The 13806-nt window shown below is 47.6% G+C and overlaps 7 protein-coding genes across 7 annotated transcripts; 5 read left to right on the top strand and 2 right to left on the bottom strand.

Moving 5' to 3' along the window:
- The first annotated feature begins 167 nt into the window (after positions 1-167).
- Positions 168-1042, top strand: HD556DRAFT_784038 (G-protein gamma subunit). The gene is made up of 4 exons (XM_041311625.1): positions 168-288; positions 349-503; positions 554-590; positions 652-1042. Exons 2-4 carry the CDS (start codon positions 379-381, stop codon positions 736-738), a joined length of 249 nt encoding a protein of 82 aa, XP_041156505.1. The 5' UTR covers positions 168-288; positions 349-378; the 3' UTR covers positions 739-1042.
- Positions 1018-1667, bottom strand: HD556DRAFT_1311392 (thioredoxin-like protein; the record flags this gene model as incomplete). The annotated part of the gene is made up of 4 exons (XM_041300536.1): positions 1018-1125; positions 1181-1322; positions 1382-1446; positions 1488-1667. 4 exons carry the CDS (start codon positions 1665-1667, stop codon positions 1018-1020), a joined length of 495 nt encoding a protein of 164 aa, XP_041156504.1.
- A 301-nt stretch (positions 1668-1968) lies between these two features.
- HD556DRAFT_1275325 (CBF/Mak21 family-domain-containing protein) lies at positions 1969-4272 on the top strand. The gene is made up of 7 exons (XM_041299223.1): positions 1969-2350; positions 2400-2662; positions 2711-3219; positions 3273-3333; positions 3391-3501; positions 3551-3717; positions 3765-4272. Exons 1-7 carry the CDS (start codon positions 2003-2005, stop codon positions 4154-4156), a joined length of 1851 nt encoding a protein of 616 aa, XP_041156503.1. The 5' UTR covers positions 1969-2002; the 3' UTR covers positions 4157-4272.
- On the top strand, positions 4249-7578 carry HD556DRAFT_783886 (phosphatases II). Its single transcript, XM_041311624.1, has 7 exons — positions 4249-4364; positions 4416-4526; positions 4581-4746; positions 4799-4959; positions 5010-5138; positions 5192-7349; positions 7405-7578. Exons 1-6 carry the CDS (start codon positions 4341-4343, stop codon positions 7292-7294), a joined length of 2694 nt encoding a protein of 897 aa, XP_041156502.1. The 5' UTR covers positions 4249-4340; the 3' UTR covers positions 7295-7349; positions 7405-7578.
- A 194-nt stretch (positions 7579-7772) lies between these two features.
- HD556DRAFT_1398134 (S-adenosylmethionine synthetase) lies at positions 7773-9486 on the top strand. Its single transcript, XM_041303757.1, has 5 exons — positions 7773-8452; positions 8505-8679; positions 8730-8906; positions 8954-9013; positions 9064-9486. The coding sequence occupies exons 1-5, from the start codon at positions 7916-7918 to the stop codon at positions 9108-9110; spliced, it is 996 nt and encodes a 331-aa protein (XP_041156501.1). The 5' UTR covers positions 7773-7915; the 3' UTR covers positions 9111-9486.
- Positions 9487-9805: 319 nt separating this feature from the next.
- HD556DRAFT_1398132 (phosphoribosyltransferase-like protein) lies at positions 9806-12339 on the top strand. The gene is made up of 9 exons (XM_041303756.1): positions 9806-10037; positions 10095-10319; positions 10378-10463; positions 10518-10893; positions 10948-11171; positions 11218-11342; positions 11398-11471; positions 11528-11627; positions 11678-12339. Coding segments are annotated over exons 1-9 (1623 nt in total). The 5' UTR covers positions 9806-10036; the 3' UTR covers positions 12090-12339.
- Positions 12340-13035: 696 nt separating this feature from the next.
- HD556DRAFT_1447043 (mRNA splicing factor) lies at positions 13036-13673 on the bottom strand (the record flags this gene model as incomplete). The annotated part of the gene is made up of 4 exons (XM_041307190.1): positions 13036-13145; positions 13202-13313; positions 13377-13536; positions 13585-13673. The coding sequence occupies 4 exons, from the start codon at positions 13671-13673 to the stop codon at positions 13036-13038; spliced, it is 471 nt and encodes a 156-aa protein (XP_041156499.1).
- Between the last annotated feature and the right edge of the window lie 133 nt (positions 13674-13806).

Here is a 13806-nt window from a genome sequence, read left to right as displayed (position 1 = left end):
GTCCCCATGCAGCCTTGCCAGAAGCCTGAAGACTAGCACTGAAGTACTGAAGCTTGAAGGCACGTTAGGAGGGAAACGTAGAAAAGAATTTTATGAACAAAATACAATTGTCCAAATTTGGATATTATCATTTCAAAGCAGTCAAACCGGGTAATTGTACCGTTGCAGACTTGTCTCCCCACCGCGATCACCACAAAGTACTACCGTTTAATTCTGTGGTATCCTACTCTCTTGACTTTGTGATACGACACGCGACAAGTACATCATACGGCAGTTGATACAGAGCTGGTGGGTACTTTCGTACTCAATAATTGACCACACTCATATCTCGCAGTTTTTGCCAATCAGGGACTTTCACCACACACGAATACCATAAGCATGAGCTCTCGAGGCGGAAGGCAATCAATGTCGGAGCTACGGTATCGTCGGCTGCTGGAGCACAACCAGCGCCTTCGAGAAGACTTGGCAAGGCCAAGAATCCGGGTCAGTGAAGCAGCCGCTAGGTGAGTTCTATTTGTTGGTCTTATTAAAAACCAGGCTGACTTGTTCATAGTTTAATCCGCTACTGCAAGACGACGAAAGACCACCTCGTATGTTCCCTTTATTGTGCAAGCTTTGTGTCGAAACATATGACGAATAACATTCACCTAGGTTCCGTCCGTGTGGGGTCCAGTCACTAAGGCAGACGACGTATACGGCCAACAAAAGACTGGAGGCGGTTGTTGTTCGATACAATAGCCTGGACGGTTCTGCGAATGTTCGTTCGCCCACTTACCCGTCTATATGTTAGCGCCCAACACAGTTCTCGTTTATACCGCTGCATTACGATGTGGACCCCACTGCTTTATTGACCCCGGTAGTTCGTTTTCACCTCCTACGTGTACCTATATTGAACCTTTCATTAACTCGTTGTAACGAACACTACACCGCTTTCGATGTTTTGATACATTTTTTTGGAACCAGAGGGGTTTCGAATATATACAATCATATTCATCATGTAAGGACGCTACATGTCTCCTACAACTTGGCTATGAATTGGCGAATGCCATCTTCATTCAGGGCTCCAACAAACTGGTCAACCTTCTGGCCATCTTTGAATGCTATGACTGTGGGCAGCGCCCGCACCTGATGTTAATGGCAGGAATGAGAACTGCCCTAGGTCAAGTCGAAGTTTGCACACCTTGTATTTTTTTGCCAAGTCGAACTCTGAGTCTGTGTCCACCGTGACCAAGTCAAGCGAACGGCCGCTACCAGTTTTGACTGTCTCGTCACTGGTCAATTTTTTAAGTAGGGGCGAAATCATCTTGCAAGGGTTGCACCAACTATAATATACGGCTTGTCAGCATATGTCTAAACGCTTATTACACCCGAAGTTACGCACTCTGCATAAAAGTCAACCAGGACGGCCTTTTCATTCGCAGGGTTCAAAGCGACTTTTTCAAAAGTCTAGAAAATATATGCATGTAGCGCTTGTGGTTATGTTTGACCAAGCTGGTGCTATGATACGGACAGGAAAAGGTGCTTGCCTTTTCATCAGCATTCAAGTAGTGCTCTTGGGACTTCAGGGATCCATGGAATTGACGCAGGCCCACTGCAGACCGCAAGCTATGACCTGCGGTCGACGCAAAGCGCAACCGTGTGGAAGCTTTGAAAGTGACAGATAACATCGGGGCAACGGAACGTCACGGTAAGTGAGGACGTTATCAAAGTAGATATATTCATACTTTCTCACGGTCGTTGTTTCTTAGCTGGCTGTGTTGGTCCGATAGGTCCACAGCGCTGTCGATACGCCAATCATATATTGCCCAGTATGCATCTGCGAACAACGGAATCAACAGGCCCGTGATGATAGTGTAATTGATCGGCACAAAGAGCCTCATTGTATTTACAAATATTTATATCAAAGTACATATAATAATTACATAAATATTGATTCAATAAGCAAATAAAATTAATCTAAAAATGATCAGTATTGATCTGCTCAACTTTGCATATCCCTACCATGCCGGTCCGCTCACTCCCTCCCCCAACCAAAAGACGCAAGACAGCTGTCGAATCCACTTCAGTCAAGTCTCTGGAGACTCAGCTAACATCTGCCGTCACAGAAAATGGCTCTCTTAACCCACTGGCGGACCTGCTCATACTGGCATATGGCTCATCAGACGCGAGGGAAATGTCCAAAGCTGTCTATAGCGTTTATCGCATATTTGTCTTGATAATAACTCGTGGGATGCTAGTACACGGAGGTGATGCTACTGCCAAGCTTGTCCGCAAGTGGATATGGGAGAAGTTGGATTCGTACGTCGAACTACTCGTTGGCTTACTGCAAGACGAAGAGCCTGCGCTGAGGGTACGTGTCATATCGTTGGCTGTGCTTTGTATTCTTACATCGGTACCAGAAATCCTCGCTGGAGATACTCTTTTCACTTTTGAAACATCTCTCAACCTCCCTCACTAAGTCTTCCTCGACTGCACAGCCGCAATTCCACTTTGCGCACTTCAAGCACATAGTATATGGGCTTCTACTGTGCCCTCCTTCCCCTCGGTCGAATGGAAGCAGTAAACATAATTCAAAGATGATGCCGGATGTGAGAGAGCACTTCGTGGAGTCATGGTTCAGCGTCTACGATGATATTCGATGGTGTTTTTTGCGAGAAGCAACGTAAGGCCCGATGCAAAATTTATATGCAGTGCTTAACTCTGTCCTCAGAACTGTGCTCTCGAAATATTCATCTGTGGAGAATCCTCACCTGCTCGACAATCTGCTTTCTATTATGGAAAAGTTGTCAACATTTCCAACGGACTCGTCAGAGCTTAACTCGTGGTGGGTGGAAGAGCTCGGCGTAAAACCCCCAAAACACAAAAGTGCCAAGGGAGATGCTGAAGAGGCTGACGCTGCAGAGTCGGTGGATGGAAACGACGAAGATGACTGGCGCAAATTTTTCGATGAGGATTCCAATGCGAAAGATGAGAAAAAAAACAGTGTGAAGGGCCGGGCTTACACTCTGACATTCCACCAGTCTCTTTTCTCCCTTCAAGCTCATCGCGCTGTATTCACGCGAACGTGGCTAAAATTCCTGCCCCATCTCTCATCTATCTCAACATCCTCCAATCGAGCGTTAACAACAAGAGCATTGAATATAATGCATCGTGGTGTCCTGCCACATCTCACCAGGCCTGTGCTTGTCATGGATTGGATAAGCGCATGCGTGGATCTTGGTGAGGGAACATTCCTGGTATTAACCATAATTTGTTAAGCCATTCTACTATAGGAGAAACCGTTGGACTGCTGGCACTTAACGCTTTGTTCACCCTAATGAGAGACTATAATCTGTAAGTGCAAATCTTCATATGCCACGCTTCACGTCTCACCAATCGTTCACACTGTAGAGATTATCCTTCTTTTTTCACCCGATTATACGCATTCCTCCATCGGGATGTTCTACACTTGAAGCATCGTGCTCGGTTTTTCCGTTTAACCGAACTATTTTTGAGTTCCTCGTAAGATCCATCTCTACAACTTCCACTTGTTGTTACTGAGACAGTCCAGCCATCTGCCTGCAACTTTATTGGCATCGTTCGTTAAGAGATTATCCAGGCTTTCATTGAATGCTCCTCCAGCAGCTATCATCATGATCGTTCCTTTCACGTACAACATTCTCAAGCAACATCCGGCCCTGATGGTAATGATACACAATAGTCCTAGCACCAACACCGGTACGCATTCAGCTCCTTGGTCACGATCTAACTAATCGCGATATCAGACCCGTTCATTGCCGACGAGCCAAATCCAAACTCTACCAACGCCCTTGATTCTTCGTTATGGGAGCTTCACTCCCATATTCATCACTATGATCCTGCAGTGTCAACCATAGTGCGCATTTTTTCAGAGGCTTTTACAAAGCCTGGTTATTCAATGGAGGATTTCCTTGATCACACATACGGAACGGTAAAAGAATTTTTCAAAACTCTTGTGCACACGCTTACTGTAACAATATTGCAGCTCATTGAAACTGAGGTTAGACGTAAAATAAAAAGGGAACCCGCGTTAGCTATGGAGCTGAGGAAAGATATATTTCCAGGGGCAGATGCAGCGAATCTGGGCGACTGTTTGGCTGGTAGGGATGCGGTTAGTGAACTGTGGGTGTTTGAATGAATAAATATACTGTGGTATAGCCAATACTCTAGCTTAGAAATGAGACTAAGTGCCAAGCGCCATCGACTTATCACAAGGCGATGATGTGTAAATAGGACCAAACATACTTCAATTGATTCCGTCTGACCTTGAGCTCAGAGCTGGCTAAGGTCGAGCGGCATCCACTCCCAGCAGCTGCAGATAGATGGATTCAATCAGAGTTTCAAAGGTGCGCTGTGCATGAAACTTGCGATTGACATGCTCAACGGCGCGCGCGCAGGTGGAAAAGGTACTATGTGGCAAATCAGGCAGGGCTCATTATGGGTCACTCCACCTTACTGCTCATCACCTTATTTTTCGGTATGAGGATTTTGCGAAAGAGGAGATGTGGGCGAGTTCTACATCCCGGTTTACGGCGTGCTGCACTTGATAACTCGCACTGCAGGTACCTTACCCGCTGATATCTCTTGTATTGAAGCTCCCGCAAACCCTGTATGGACAGAGCCCGTTAACGTTTCACACTCGTATGTTTGAAACATTTTCGCTGTCCTTCGAGAAGGAACGGGACGCTCTAGATGTATTCGAAAGTGTCAAAGAGCTAACCGTGTGCAGTGAGCATCCAATCCCTCGACTCAAGTCGCATCGATTGTTGACATTTATTAGCCTCTGTCAACCAGCTGTATGCTTTCTTCTACGCCCCTAACCCGCCCTTTGACGCTACGGGGGGATGGTCCCTTTACTCTCCAAGAGAAGAATTCGGCCGTATGGGGGTTGGAACTCGTACGAAAGCTTGGCGTTTCACTGATATTAACAAGGATTACGTTGTGAGTATCAGGCTTGTCGAATCATCCAATGTCTGAAGATCAATTCAAAGTTCTCGCCTACCTACCCATCACGGCTGGTAGTCCCGTCTCGCATCAGCGACTCGACGTTGCGATACGCTTCCAAATACCGCAGCAAATGTCGGGTGCCTGCGCTGACATACTTGCACTGGGCGAACTTTGTTAGTATTAGGGCACCTGAGATATAGTACACTGTTTAATTTATCTCATTCAGGGCAGCATAACAAGATCAAGCCAGCCGATGGTGGGCATCAAGCAGAACCGCTCACTTCAAGATGAGAAGCTCGTTGAAGCTGTGTTTCAATCTCATCATTTCTCGGAATCGCGCCCATCTGGACCGGTTTACGGTGCCACTAGCACAAATTTGATAGTTGATGCACGGCCCACTGCCAATGCCGTGGCTAACACAGCCAAAGGTGCAGGCACAGAAAACATGGATAACTACAAGGACGCCAAGAAGGTGTATTTGGGCATAGACCACATACATACTATGCGCGAGGCCCTTGCCAAGGTGGTGGATGTATTACGCGAGGCAGACAACGTCGCTGCGAGTGTTACAGGCAGCCTGCCTGGAGAAGCACAACAACTTGTGGTAGTCGACCGACAGGCGCTACGTCGTTCTGGATGGCTCAAACACATATCGAATATAATGGAGGGTGCAGCTCTCATTGTCCGCAACATTCACATTAATTCGTCGCATGTTCTCGTTCATTGCTCAGATGGCTGGGATCGAACGTCTCAGTTATCTGCCTTGGCCCAGCTATGCTTGGATCCCCACTACCGTACCATTCGAGGCTTCCAGATACTCATCGAGAAAGATTGGGTGTCCTTTGGGCACAAATTTCTTGACCGGTGCGGGCACCTGTCCTCCGACAAATTCTTTACCTCGTTACCGGAAACTGGGGGGACGAGTAGTGGCGCCGATGCGGCGCAGGCCTTCTTGGTTTCTGTCCAGAATCGATTCACGTCCCAGAGTCACCTGAAAGAGACGAGCCCATGTTTTCACCAATTCCTGGAATGCGTTCGTCAGCTGCAGCGGCAGTATCCATCTCGCTTTGAATTTAATGAACGCTTCCTTCGCCAACTGCTATATCACCTCTATTCGTGCCAATTCGGCAACTTCTTATACAATTGTGAACGAGAACGACGAGCTGGTGAAGACGGCGTTGCTCCCTCAGAGCGGGCAGCTTGCATTTGGGACTTTTTCAACTCGACATCGGAGTTAGAGCAAAACAAGAATGACGCATACGACCCCTCTTTGGATGATCCCTCCAGTAGAGATCCTTCAGCTGACATGGGTGTTATTTATCCGAACGCCAAGGATATTCGTTTTTGGCACGAGCTTTATGGCAGAACCGAGGAGGAGATGAATGGGAGGATAATCGTTTATCAGACGAAGGAGGGTCCGGAATTTACATCTCCAATAGAATCCCTGGAGGATGATCCTGTTAATTCAATCAGTGTTCCCGCAGGAATACCACTCCCACCGTCACCTGCCAGAACGCCGAACCTTTCGAATCCTTCTATTGTGCCATCCAACCCTGGGAATGCATCGGAAACGCTGACTTCAGGCCTTCGTGGACTATGGTCTTCGTTACCAGACATTCCGCAGAGAATGACTGCAGATAACATCACGGCTCCGTCTCCCGCATCACTGCGGCCTTCTGGCCCTCCCCTTCGACCATCATCTCCAGGGAGCAATCCTTTACATCCGGCTCGCTCTGGGACTGCGCATTCCGCGGATACATTTTACAACACCGGAGTAAGATCAGTGTGGGGAAAATTATCCTCGAATGCTACCGCAGCATTCTCAGCGATGCAGGACGCTTATGACGGAGTCGCAAAGGACTTCAAAGCATTACCGAAGCCATCAGGAGATAACGAAAATGCCCAAGGAAAAATCTCCGAATTTCAGCCTCGTGAGCGCCTTGGAGATGAAGAACGCCCTGCTTATCGTATAACCAGCCAATCACATTCAGTCGGCTCATCACACAACCCTTGGGATAATGTAAAACCTCAGAAGACTATACATGTCCTCCCTTCGGATAATCCCTGGAGTACTACTAGGTCAAGGTCACCTAGACAGGCTTCCTTGTCACAAGATCTCTTTGATGGGAAATCATTGCCGCTTGACCCAACAGTCGCACATCCGCCTCGTCGCCTAGAGTACGGAGACTCGTCAGGATTCCGAATATCTGGGCAGAGCCACGATGGCGTACCCCATCTCACGGTTGTGTCTGATGACAGCCTTGTTTTAGAACAGGAAGATCAACATCCCTCGACAAATACAGATCCTCTTGGTGTAGGATTTTTGTAATAGTAATCAATTCGCTTGGCTATCATCTACTATCAGGACCCACGCTATACATGTTGTGAGGCTTAATTGAACTTTTTCCCTCCATCAGATTTAGGACTCACGTGAATTAGGTTATGCCACGTCTGAGTCTGCTATCTATCCTGTTTTTGAGGACGTAACCTGGTATTTTTTGGCAAGGGGATGGCAGAAGGTGGCAGAAGGATGGCGTGATGCCCTGCTTATATAAGCTATATTGAACCTTTAATTGTTTTGCGCAAACGATTGGTCTCACATCTTCTCTCCCTCTTTCTCCCAACCCTTTCCTCGTTCTTTTTTTCAACGACTTTTGTCTTACCATGGCTGCTAACGGTCACGCGCGTCCTGCTCTTGCACCTGGGCATTTATTGTTCACCTCTGAGTCTGTAGGTGAAGGTCATCCCGGTTAGTTTCGTCGTGGTCAAAGCTTTGCAATGAAACTAATCCATAGCAGATAAGATTTGTGACCAGGTTTCGGATGCTATTGTGAGTACCCACTTGATATCCATCATTGCGGAAAAAATCTGATCAACTTCACAGCTTGATGCTTGCCTTGAGCAAGACCCTTTTTCAAAGGTCGCTTGTGAGACCGCTTCGAAGACCGGCATGATCATGGTCTTTGGAGAGATCACCACCAAAGCTCAGCTCGACTACCAAAAAATCATCCGTAACACAATCAAACAAATTGGTTACGATGATTCTTCCAAGGGTTTCGACTACAAGACTTGCAACATTCTGGTTGCCATCGAGCAGCAGTCTCCTGATATCGCTCAGGGTCTGGACCACGGCTCTCTGGAAGACCACGGTGCTGGTGACCAGGGTATCATGTTCGGTTATGCTACCGATGAGACCCCGGAATTTATGCCTTTGACCATCATGCTTGCGCACAAGCTCAACCGTGCCATGGCTGATGCTCGCCGATCAGGTCTTCTTCCCTGGTTGCGCCCTGACTCAAAGACTCAAGTCACTGTTGAGTACAAGAACGATGGTGGTGTGATGATCCCCCTGCGTGTGGACACGGTCGTTATTTCGACCCAGCACGCAGAGGAGATCTCCACCGAGGAGCTCCGCAAGGAAATTTTAAGCAAGATCGTCGCGCAGGTCATCCCCGCCAACCTTCTTGATGACCGCATCGTTTACCACGTACGTGAATCTTTACTTTCTAGTGACGCATGTAGCTCACGAGTTGGATTAGATTCAACCGTCTGGCCGCTTCGTTATTGGTGGCCCTCAGGGTGATGCCGGTCTGACTGGCCGCAAGATTATTGTAGACACCTACGGTGGTTGGGGTGCACACGGTGGAGGAGCCTTCTCAGGCAAGGACTTCTCGAAGGTTGACCGCTCTGCGGCATACACTGCTCGTTGGATCGGTATGTTCATCTGTTTTTGATCAATCTACGGTATTTGAAATGTCGTACAGCCAAGTCTCTCGTTGCTGCTGGCCTTGCTCGCCGCTGCCTTGTTCAGCTCTCATACGCTATCGGTGTTGCCGAGCCTTTGTCTATCTACGTTGACACTTACGGCACTGGCAAGAGGACAAACGAGGAGCTCGTTGACGTCATTCGCAACAACTGGGATCTCCGTCCTGGTGTCATGGGTAAGTCTCTTCTGTCTGGAGAAGGATAAATTATCGATGCTCTCTAGTGCGCGAGCTTGACCTCCAGAAACCCCATTACCTGAGGACCGCGTCTTACGGCCACTTCGGTATGTTTTTGACGTTATCATGTGTAGTGCAGAACTTGATCTGTGTGCAGGTAACCCCGCATACACCTGGGAGAAACCCAAACAGCTTAAGCTGTAATCACTCTTTTGTCTGACTGGTTCCTGTGGAATCTTGCTCTATCTAGCATAGGAAGTTCATCCTTCCCTAATTTGTCATTCATCATCGCACGCACCTTTCTGTAGACTATTACACACCATCGCTTTCTACTCCGCAGCCGACACGCTGCCTATTATCACGACCATTACCCGCGACTTTGCGAAGACCCCAACGACGTTGCATGTTGTTGATGCCCTACCTATATCCACTATATCACCTCGTAGTACCGAAGAATACAATCGCGTTCAACCGCGTATTTTTCTGTGATTAAAAACTAAAGTTATTCTGCATAGGCGGTGTATTTTCACATATATCGTCTAACTCAAGTAAGACGACCAAAGGACAGAGACTAGCCTAGTACGGAAATTTGAAAGCCGGTATCAGAAGATCGAATGGCAAGCTTCCAGCGTTGATAAAGTTACAAGCTCAAGCTTACATAAGTCCCACGCTCAGAGTGTCGCTTGATAGTATTCTTAAAGCGCTACAAGGTGTATGGTAGTGTCACTAGGAAGAGGCCATCAGTGTGTCCACGTCGACGACTTGGCTTTCCTCCATTAACCACGGCCTTCTGATCACACTAGTGTGTCATTACTATAAGGTTGTTACATAATTACGCTTCGGCCGGACTCCGGCCACCGAATTCTGCCGGGGAAAACCGGTCTGGAAATGGCGGAGTCACTCCTGCCCACAACATTAACCCACGTGCGTGGTTCGTGCATATACGGACCGAGGTCAGATTATCAAGGAAAAGATTATCACGGCAAAGTTGCGGCAAAGTGGTTTAAACACCATGCCAGTTTTTCTTCAGGTCTGTAACCACTGATAGTAGTGACCAGCACGTTTATCACGCGAACGGGCGTCGCCCCAGCTTAATTTCACATTTTCTCTCATTTCACCCCTGCATCACGAGTGAGTTGGCTTCTTGATCGTCCAAGTGCCAGATCCTCTGACAGATCTCCAATTTAGTGTGCGGCATTTTAGGCCTGCTGCTTCATGATCCATCGGTGGACGCAGCACCAGACATATGTGAAGGTCTCTCTTTACTCCAGCATAGGGGACAGGATGCGTGTGGCATCGTGACTTGTGGTCCAAAAGGCCGATTCTTTCAATGCAAAGCCAACGGTATGGTTCGCGATGTCTTTGACGAGAAGGCCATTTCCAAACTCATCGGAGGGATGGGTGTTGGCCATGGTAAGCCCTCGGGAGCAAACTAGTCTTGTCAACGATTATCTGATCTAGCACATTGCAGTTCGTTATCCAACTGCTGGAAGCTCGAACCACGCTGAAGCTCAACCGTTCTACGTTAACTCGCCCTATGGTATTGTATTTGCCCATGTAAGTTTGTTCTCGAGACTGGTTACTCAAGAGTCAAGACTGAAAGGTGACTAGAATGGGAACCTCATAGATGGTCCTTCACTCCTACAATATATGGACGCCACCGCACATAGACACATAAATACTTCGTCCGATTCCGAACTCCTACTCAACCTTTTTGCCAACAATCTCCAGCAGACTGGCAAATTTCGCATAAACGAAGACGACATCTTCAATGCTATTGGAGGCCTAATGAAGCAGTGCACAGGAGCATATGCATGTGTTGCAATGCTTGCTGGCTTTGGGATCATTGCATTCAGAGATCCGAATGGCATACGACCCCTCGGGGTGGCTTCCAGACGTAGCAACTCTGGGAAAGACTACCTTTTTGCAAGCGAGAGCATTGTTGCTGATGCTCTGGGCTTTAGCGAATGGGAAGATGTGAAACCTGGTCAGTTCTTATTCCTGCCGTTAGCCGCAGTCACTGACGTTGGTTTCTGATTAGGCGAAGCAGTGATCATCACTCGGTCAGGGGTCTCAAGGAAACGTGTAGCAGAGCATGCGATCTTTGCACCCGATATATTCGAATTTGTCTACTTCGCTCGCCCCGATTCAGTGCTTGACGGCATTAGTGTCTACCGTAGTCGAATGGCCATGGGCGATGCGCTTGCGGTTGAAGTTGACAAGGTTTTGAAGGAACGCGGCATCACAGTGGATGTCGTCATTCCCGTCAGTAGTTCCCCTCGTTCCCCATTTTTTTCTGACGCGTTTTCAGGTTCCTGACACATCTCGTGTTGCAGCTTTGAATCTTGCTCAGAAGCTCAATTTGCCCTACCGAGAAGGCTTTATCAAGAATCGCTATGTTGGTAGGACATTCATTATGCCAGGTCAGCAAATGAGGTCAGATATATGTTTTTTTCCCATGAATTCACAGTATTGATGGCATTTTTCTAAGACGAAAAAATGTCAGGCGGAAACTGAACGCCATGGCCCTGGAGTTTTCTGGGAAGAATGTTCTCCTCGTTGACGGTAAGTTGTGCAACGACTGAACGATCTTGTTGTCTTACCTTGACACCCGGCTTCAGATTCCATTGTTCGTGGCACCACCTCAAAAGAAATTATTCAGATGGCGAAGGATGTTGGCGCAAAAAAGGTCATCGTCGCGAGCTGTGCTCCACCCATAAGGTTGTTCCTTTCTACTAACCACCATCACATTACTGACGAATATTTGCTAGGTACTCTAATGTCTATGGTATTGATATGCCTTCAAGGACGGAACTTGTTGCATACGGGCGCACCACTCAGGAGATAGCTGAGGCCATCGGTGCAGACCTTGTCGTGTTCCAGACTCTTCCTAACCTCGTCGCGTCTGTGCGACAATTCAACCCGTCCATTCCAACTTTCGATTGCTCCGTATTCACAGGGGAATATGTTACTGGTGGTGTCACTGAGGAGTATTTGCATCAACTGGAATTGTTACGTGCAGATAATGTCAAAAAGAAGTCGGCCGCAAACTCATGGGAAGGCAAAGGTGAGGGCAGTGTGGTCAACGGATTCCACGATCGAGAGACCATGGTGGCGTCTAGCGGTCCAATCAACCGTGCGGATGACACAATTGGATTGCACAACACATGGAATGTCAGCTGACATCCAGTTGCTTTCTTGCGCGTGTAGTAGAGCCTCTATCATTATCCCCTGTCCTATAATTTCGCCGCTGAGAAGAGTCACTCACTAAGTATCGCTAAAGTATGACTACGTAGAGTGTTAGAGGGATATGTATCTAGTTCATGCTAATCGAATATATATGGCAATGGAAACACTGCGCATATTGGAGTGCTACAAGCTCACTAACTAGACAGATGCAGAACGTTCAGGCGGCGGATCAGGAATCAAGACACGATGGAAGAAGATGAGACGAGACGATGATCCAGACGCAGAATGCTACCCCGAGCCCAGCACCAAATAAATCATATCATACCGTTAGCATTGTCCTCCAGACTGCTTATAGCTGAAGCAATGACCTAAGTCTCAGACGATGATCAATTCCACATCTTTGAAATATACAATCTGTAGAGAGGACCGAACACCACGATCTTGTCGGTACGACAATAGAGAAAACTCAACACGCTGGTAACATGTGACCGACGTGGGTAAACGACGGAACTGGCCAGCCTGGATTGACCTCAGAGACAGTTAAAGTAGAGAGAAAGGCAGTCTTCCAGACGATCGAGGATTTTCTTCAAGTTCACAGTTGTCTTCTTGTCCCAAGTGCAAACTGCTCTGCGGCCTCACGTGTTTGGTGAAGACACCGATAATCAATAGAGCCGCCCTTCGATTTGCAAAAATGTATGATACAAGGAACATGCCCGCCATTTTCGGTTATTTCAATTAAATGGCGGAACTCCTGGTTATTGGGGCGTGAACAACGAAAGGATGGTAGCCACGCTTGGACGTGTTCGTGCCAATTATGGCACGAAACTGCGATCGCATGGAAGTCGCGGTACTAGGGTGATATTCAGCTCACATACAGAGGAAAAACTGAGATCCATGACCATGAGGTGGCACGATGAACAGGATAGAGAAAGAACCTGTTTCATTCATCCTCGTCTGAAGGCTGGTCTTCGACGTCCAATGCTTTCTCTTGTGCATTCATTGCCCCTAGAATGTCGTCCGACTGCCCTTTTTGAGAAGCAAGTCTCTGCCCTATTGATACAGTGTGAGCAATTGAAAATAAAGGCAAGGTGGAATATCAAGCTGACGGATAAGAGTATGGACAGCTTCTTGAGTCTTTCGCTCCAGCTTTGCTACTTTCTTTTCCATTTCGCGCTTCAAATCCCAGTTTGGCCGTTTGGGGGCTATGTTGAATACGTCCTGGAGAGCATATGAATGAGCAGCTGTAAACGCAGCAGTTCGCTATAATATGAATTGGCATACAAGTTCTTGGGCGCGCTGCCGTTCATCTTCAGCAAGTATCTTTTCAGCTACTCCTTCAATATCTTTCTCGACAGTATCTGTAGTCAGAACGTCGTTTTTTGAGTGCTTCTTCAACGTCCTTGTTTCAGGGTCATAATTCCTGCTGAGAAGCACAGAATCTCTGTGGTCGGTTAATATTTTGCATTATTGGAATGTTATTATCACGCACCCATTTGGTACAGTTGATATACCCTCCTTGCGGTTTCTTAGGGCGATCAAACGCGCTTTTCGAGCATCTGAGGCCTCCTGCAGCGACATAGTGGGGAAGAGGTCTGATATATGCTTAGTCAGCATGACCAGCAGTTTTGACGCTTTCGAAATTCGTGCTTCTTGCAACTCGGGAAATGCTCCCTGGCTGGCGGCATGCATGTCTCAAGGTGTTACTGCGCCG

The sequence above is a fragment of the Suillus plorans genome (assembly GCF_016647745.1).
Source record: "Suillus plorans strain S12 chromosome Unknown HD556scaffold_59, whole genome shotgun sequence".
NCBI classification, from domain to species: Eukaryota; Fungi; Basidiomycota; class Agaricomycetes; order Boletales; family Suillaceae; genus Suillus; species Suillus plorans.
Note: the sequence above shows the minus strand (reverse complement) of the source record. Positions and strands in the feature narration are given on the sequence as shown.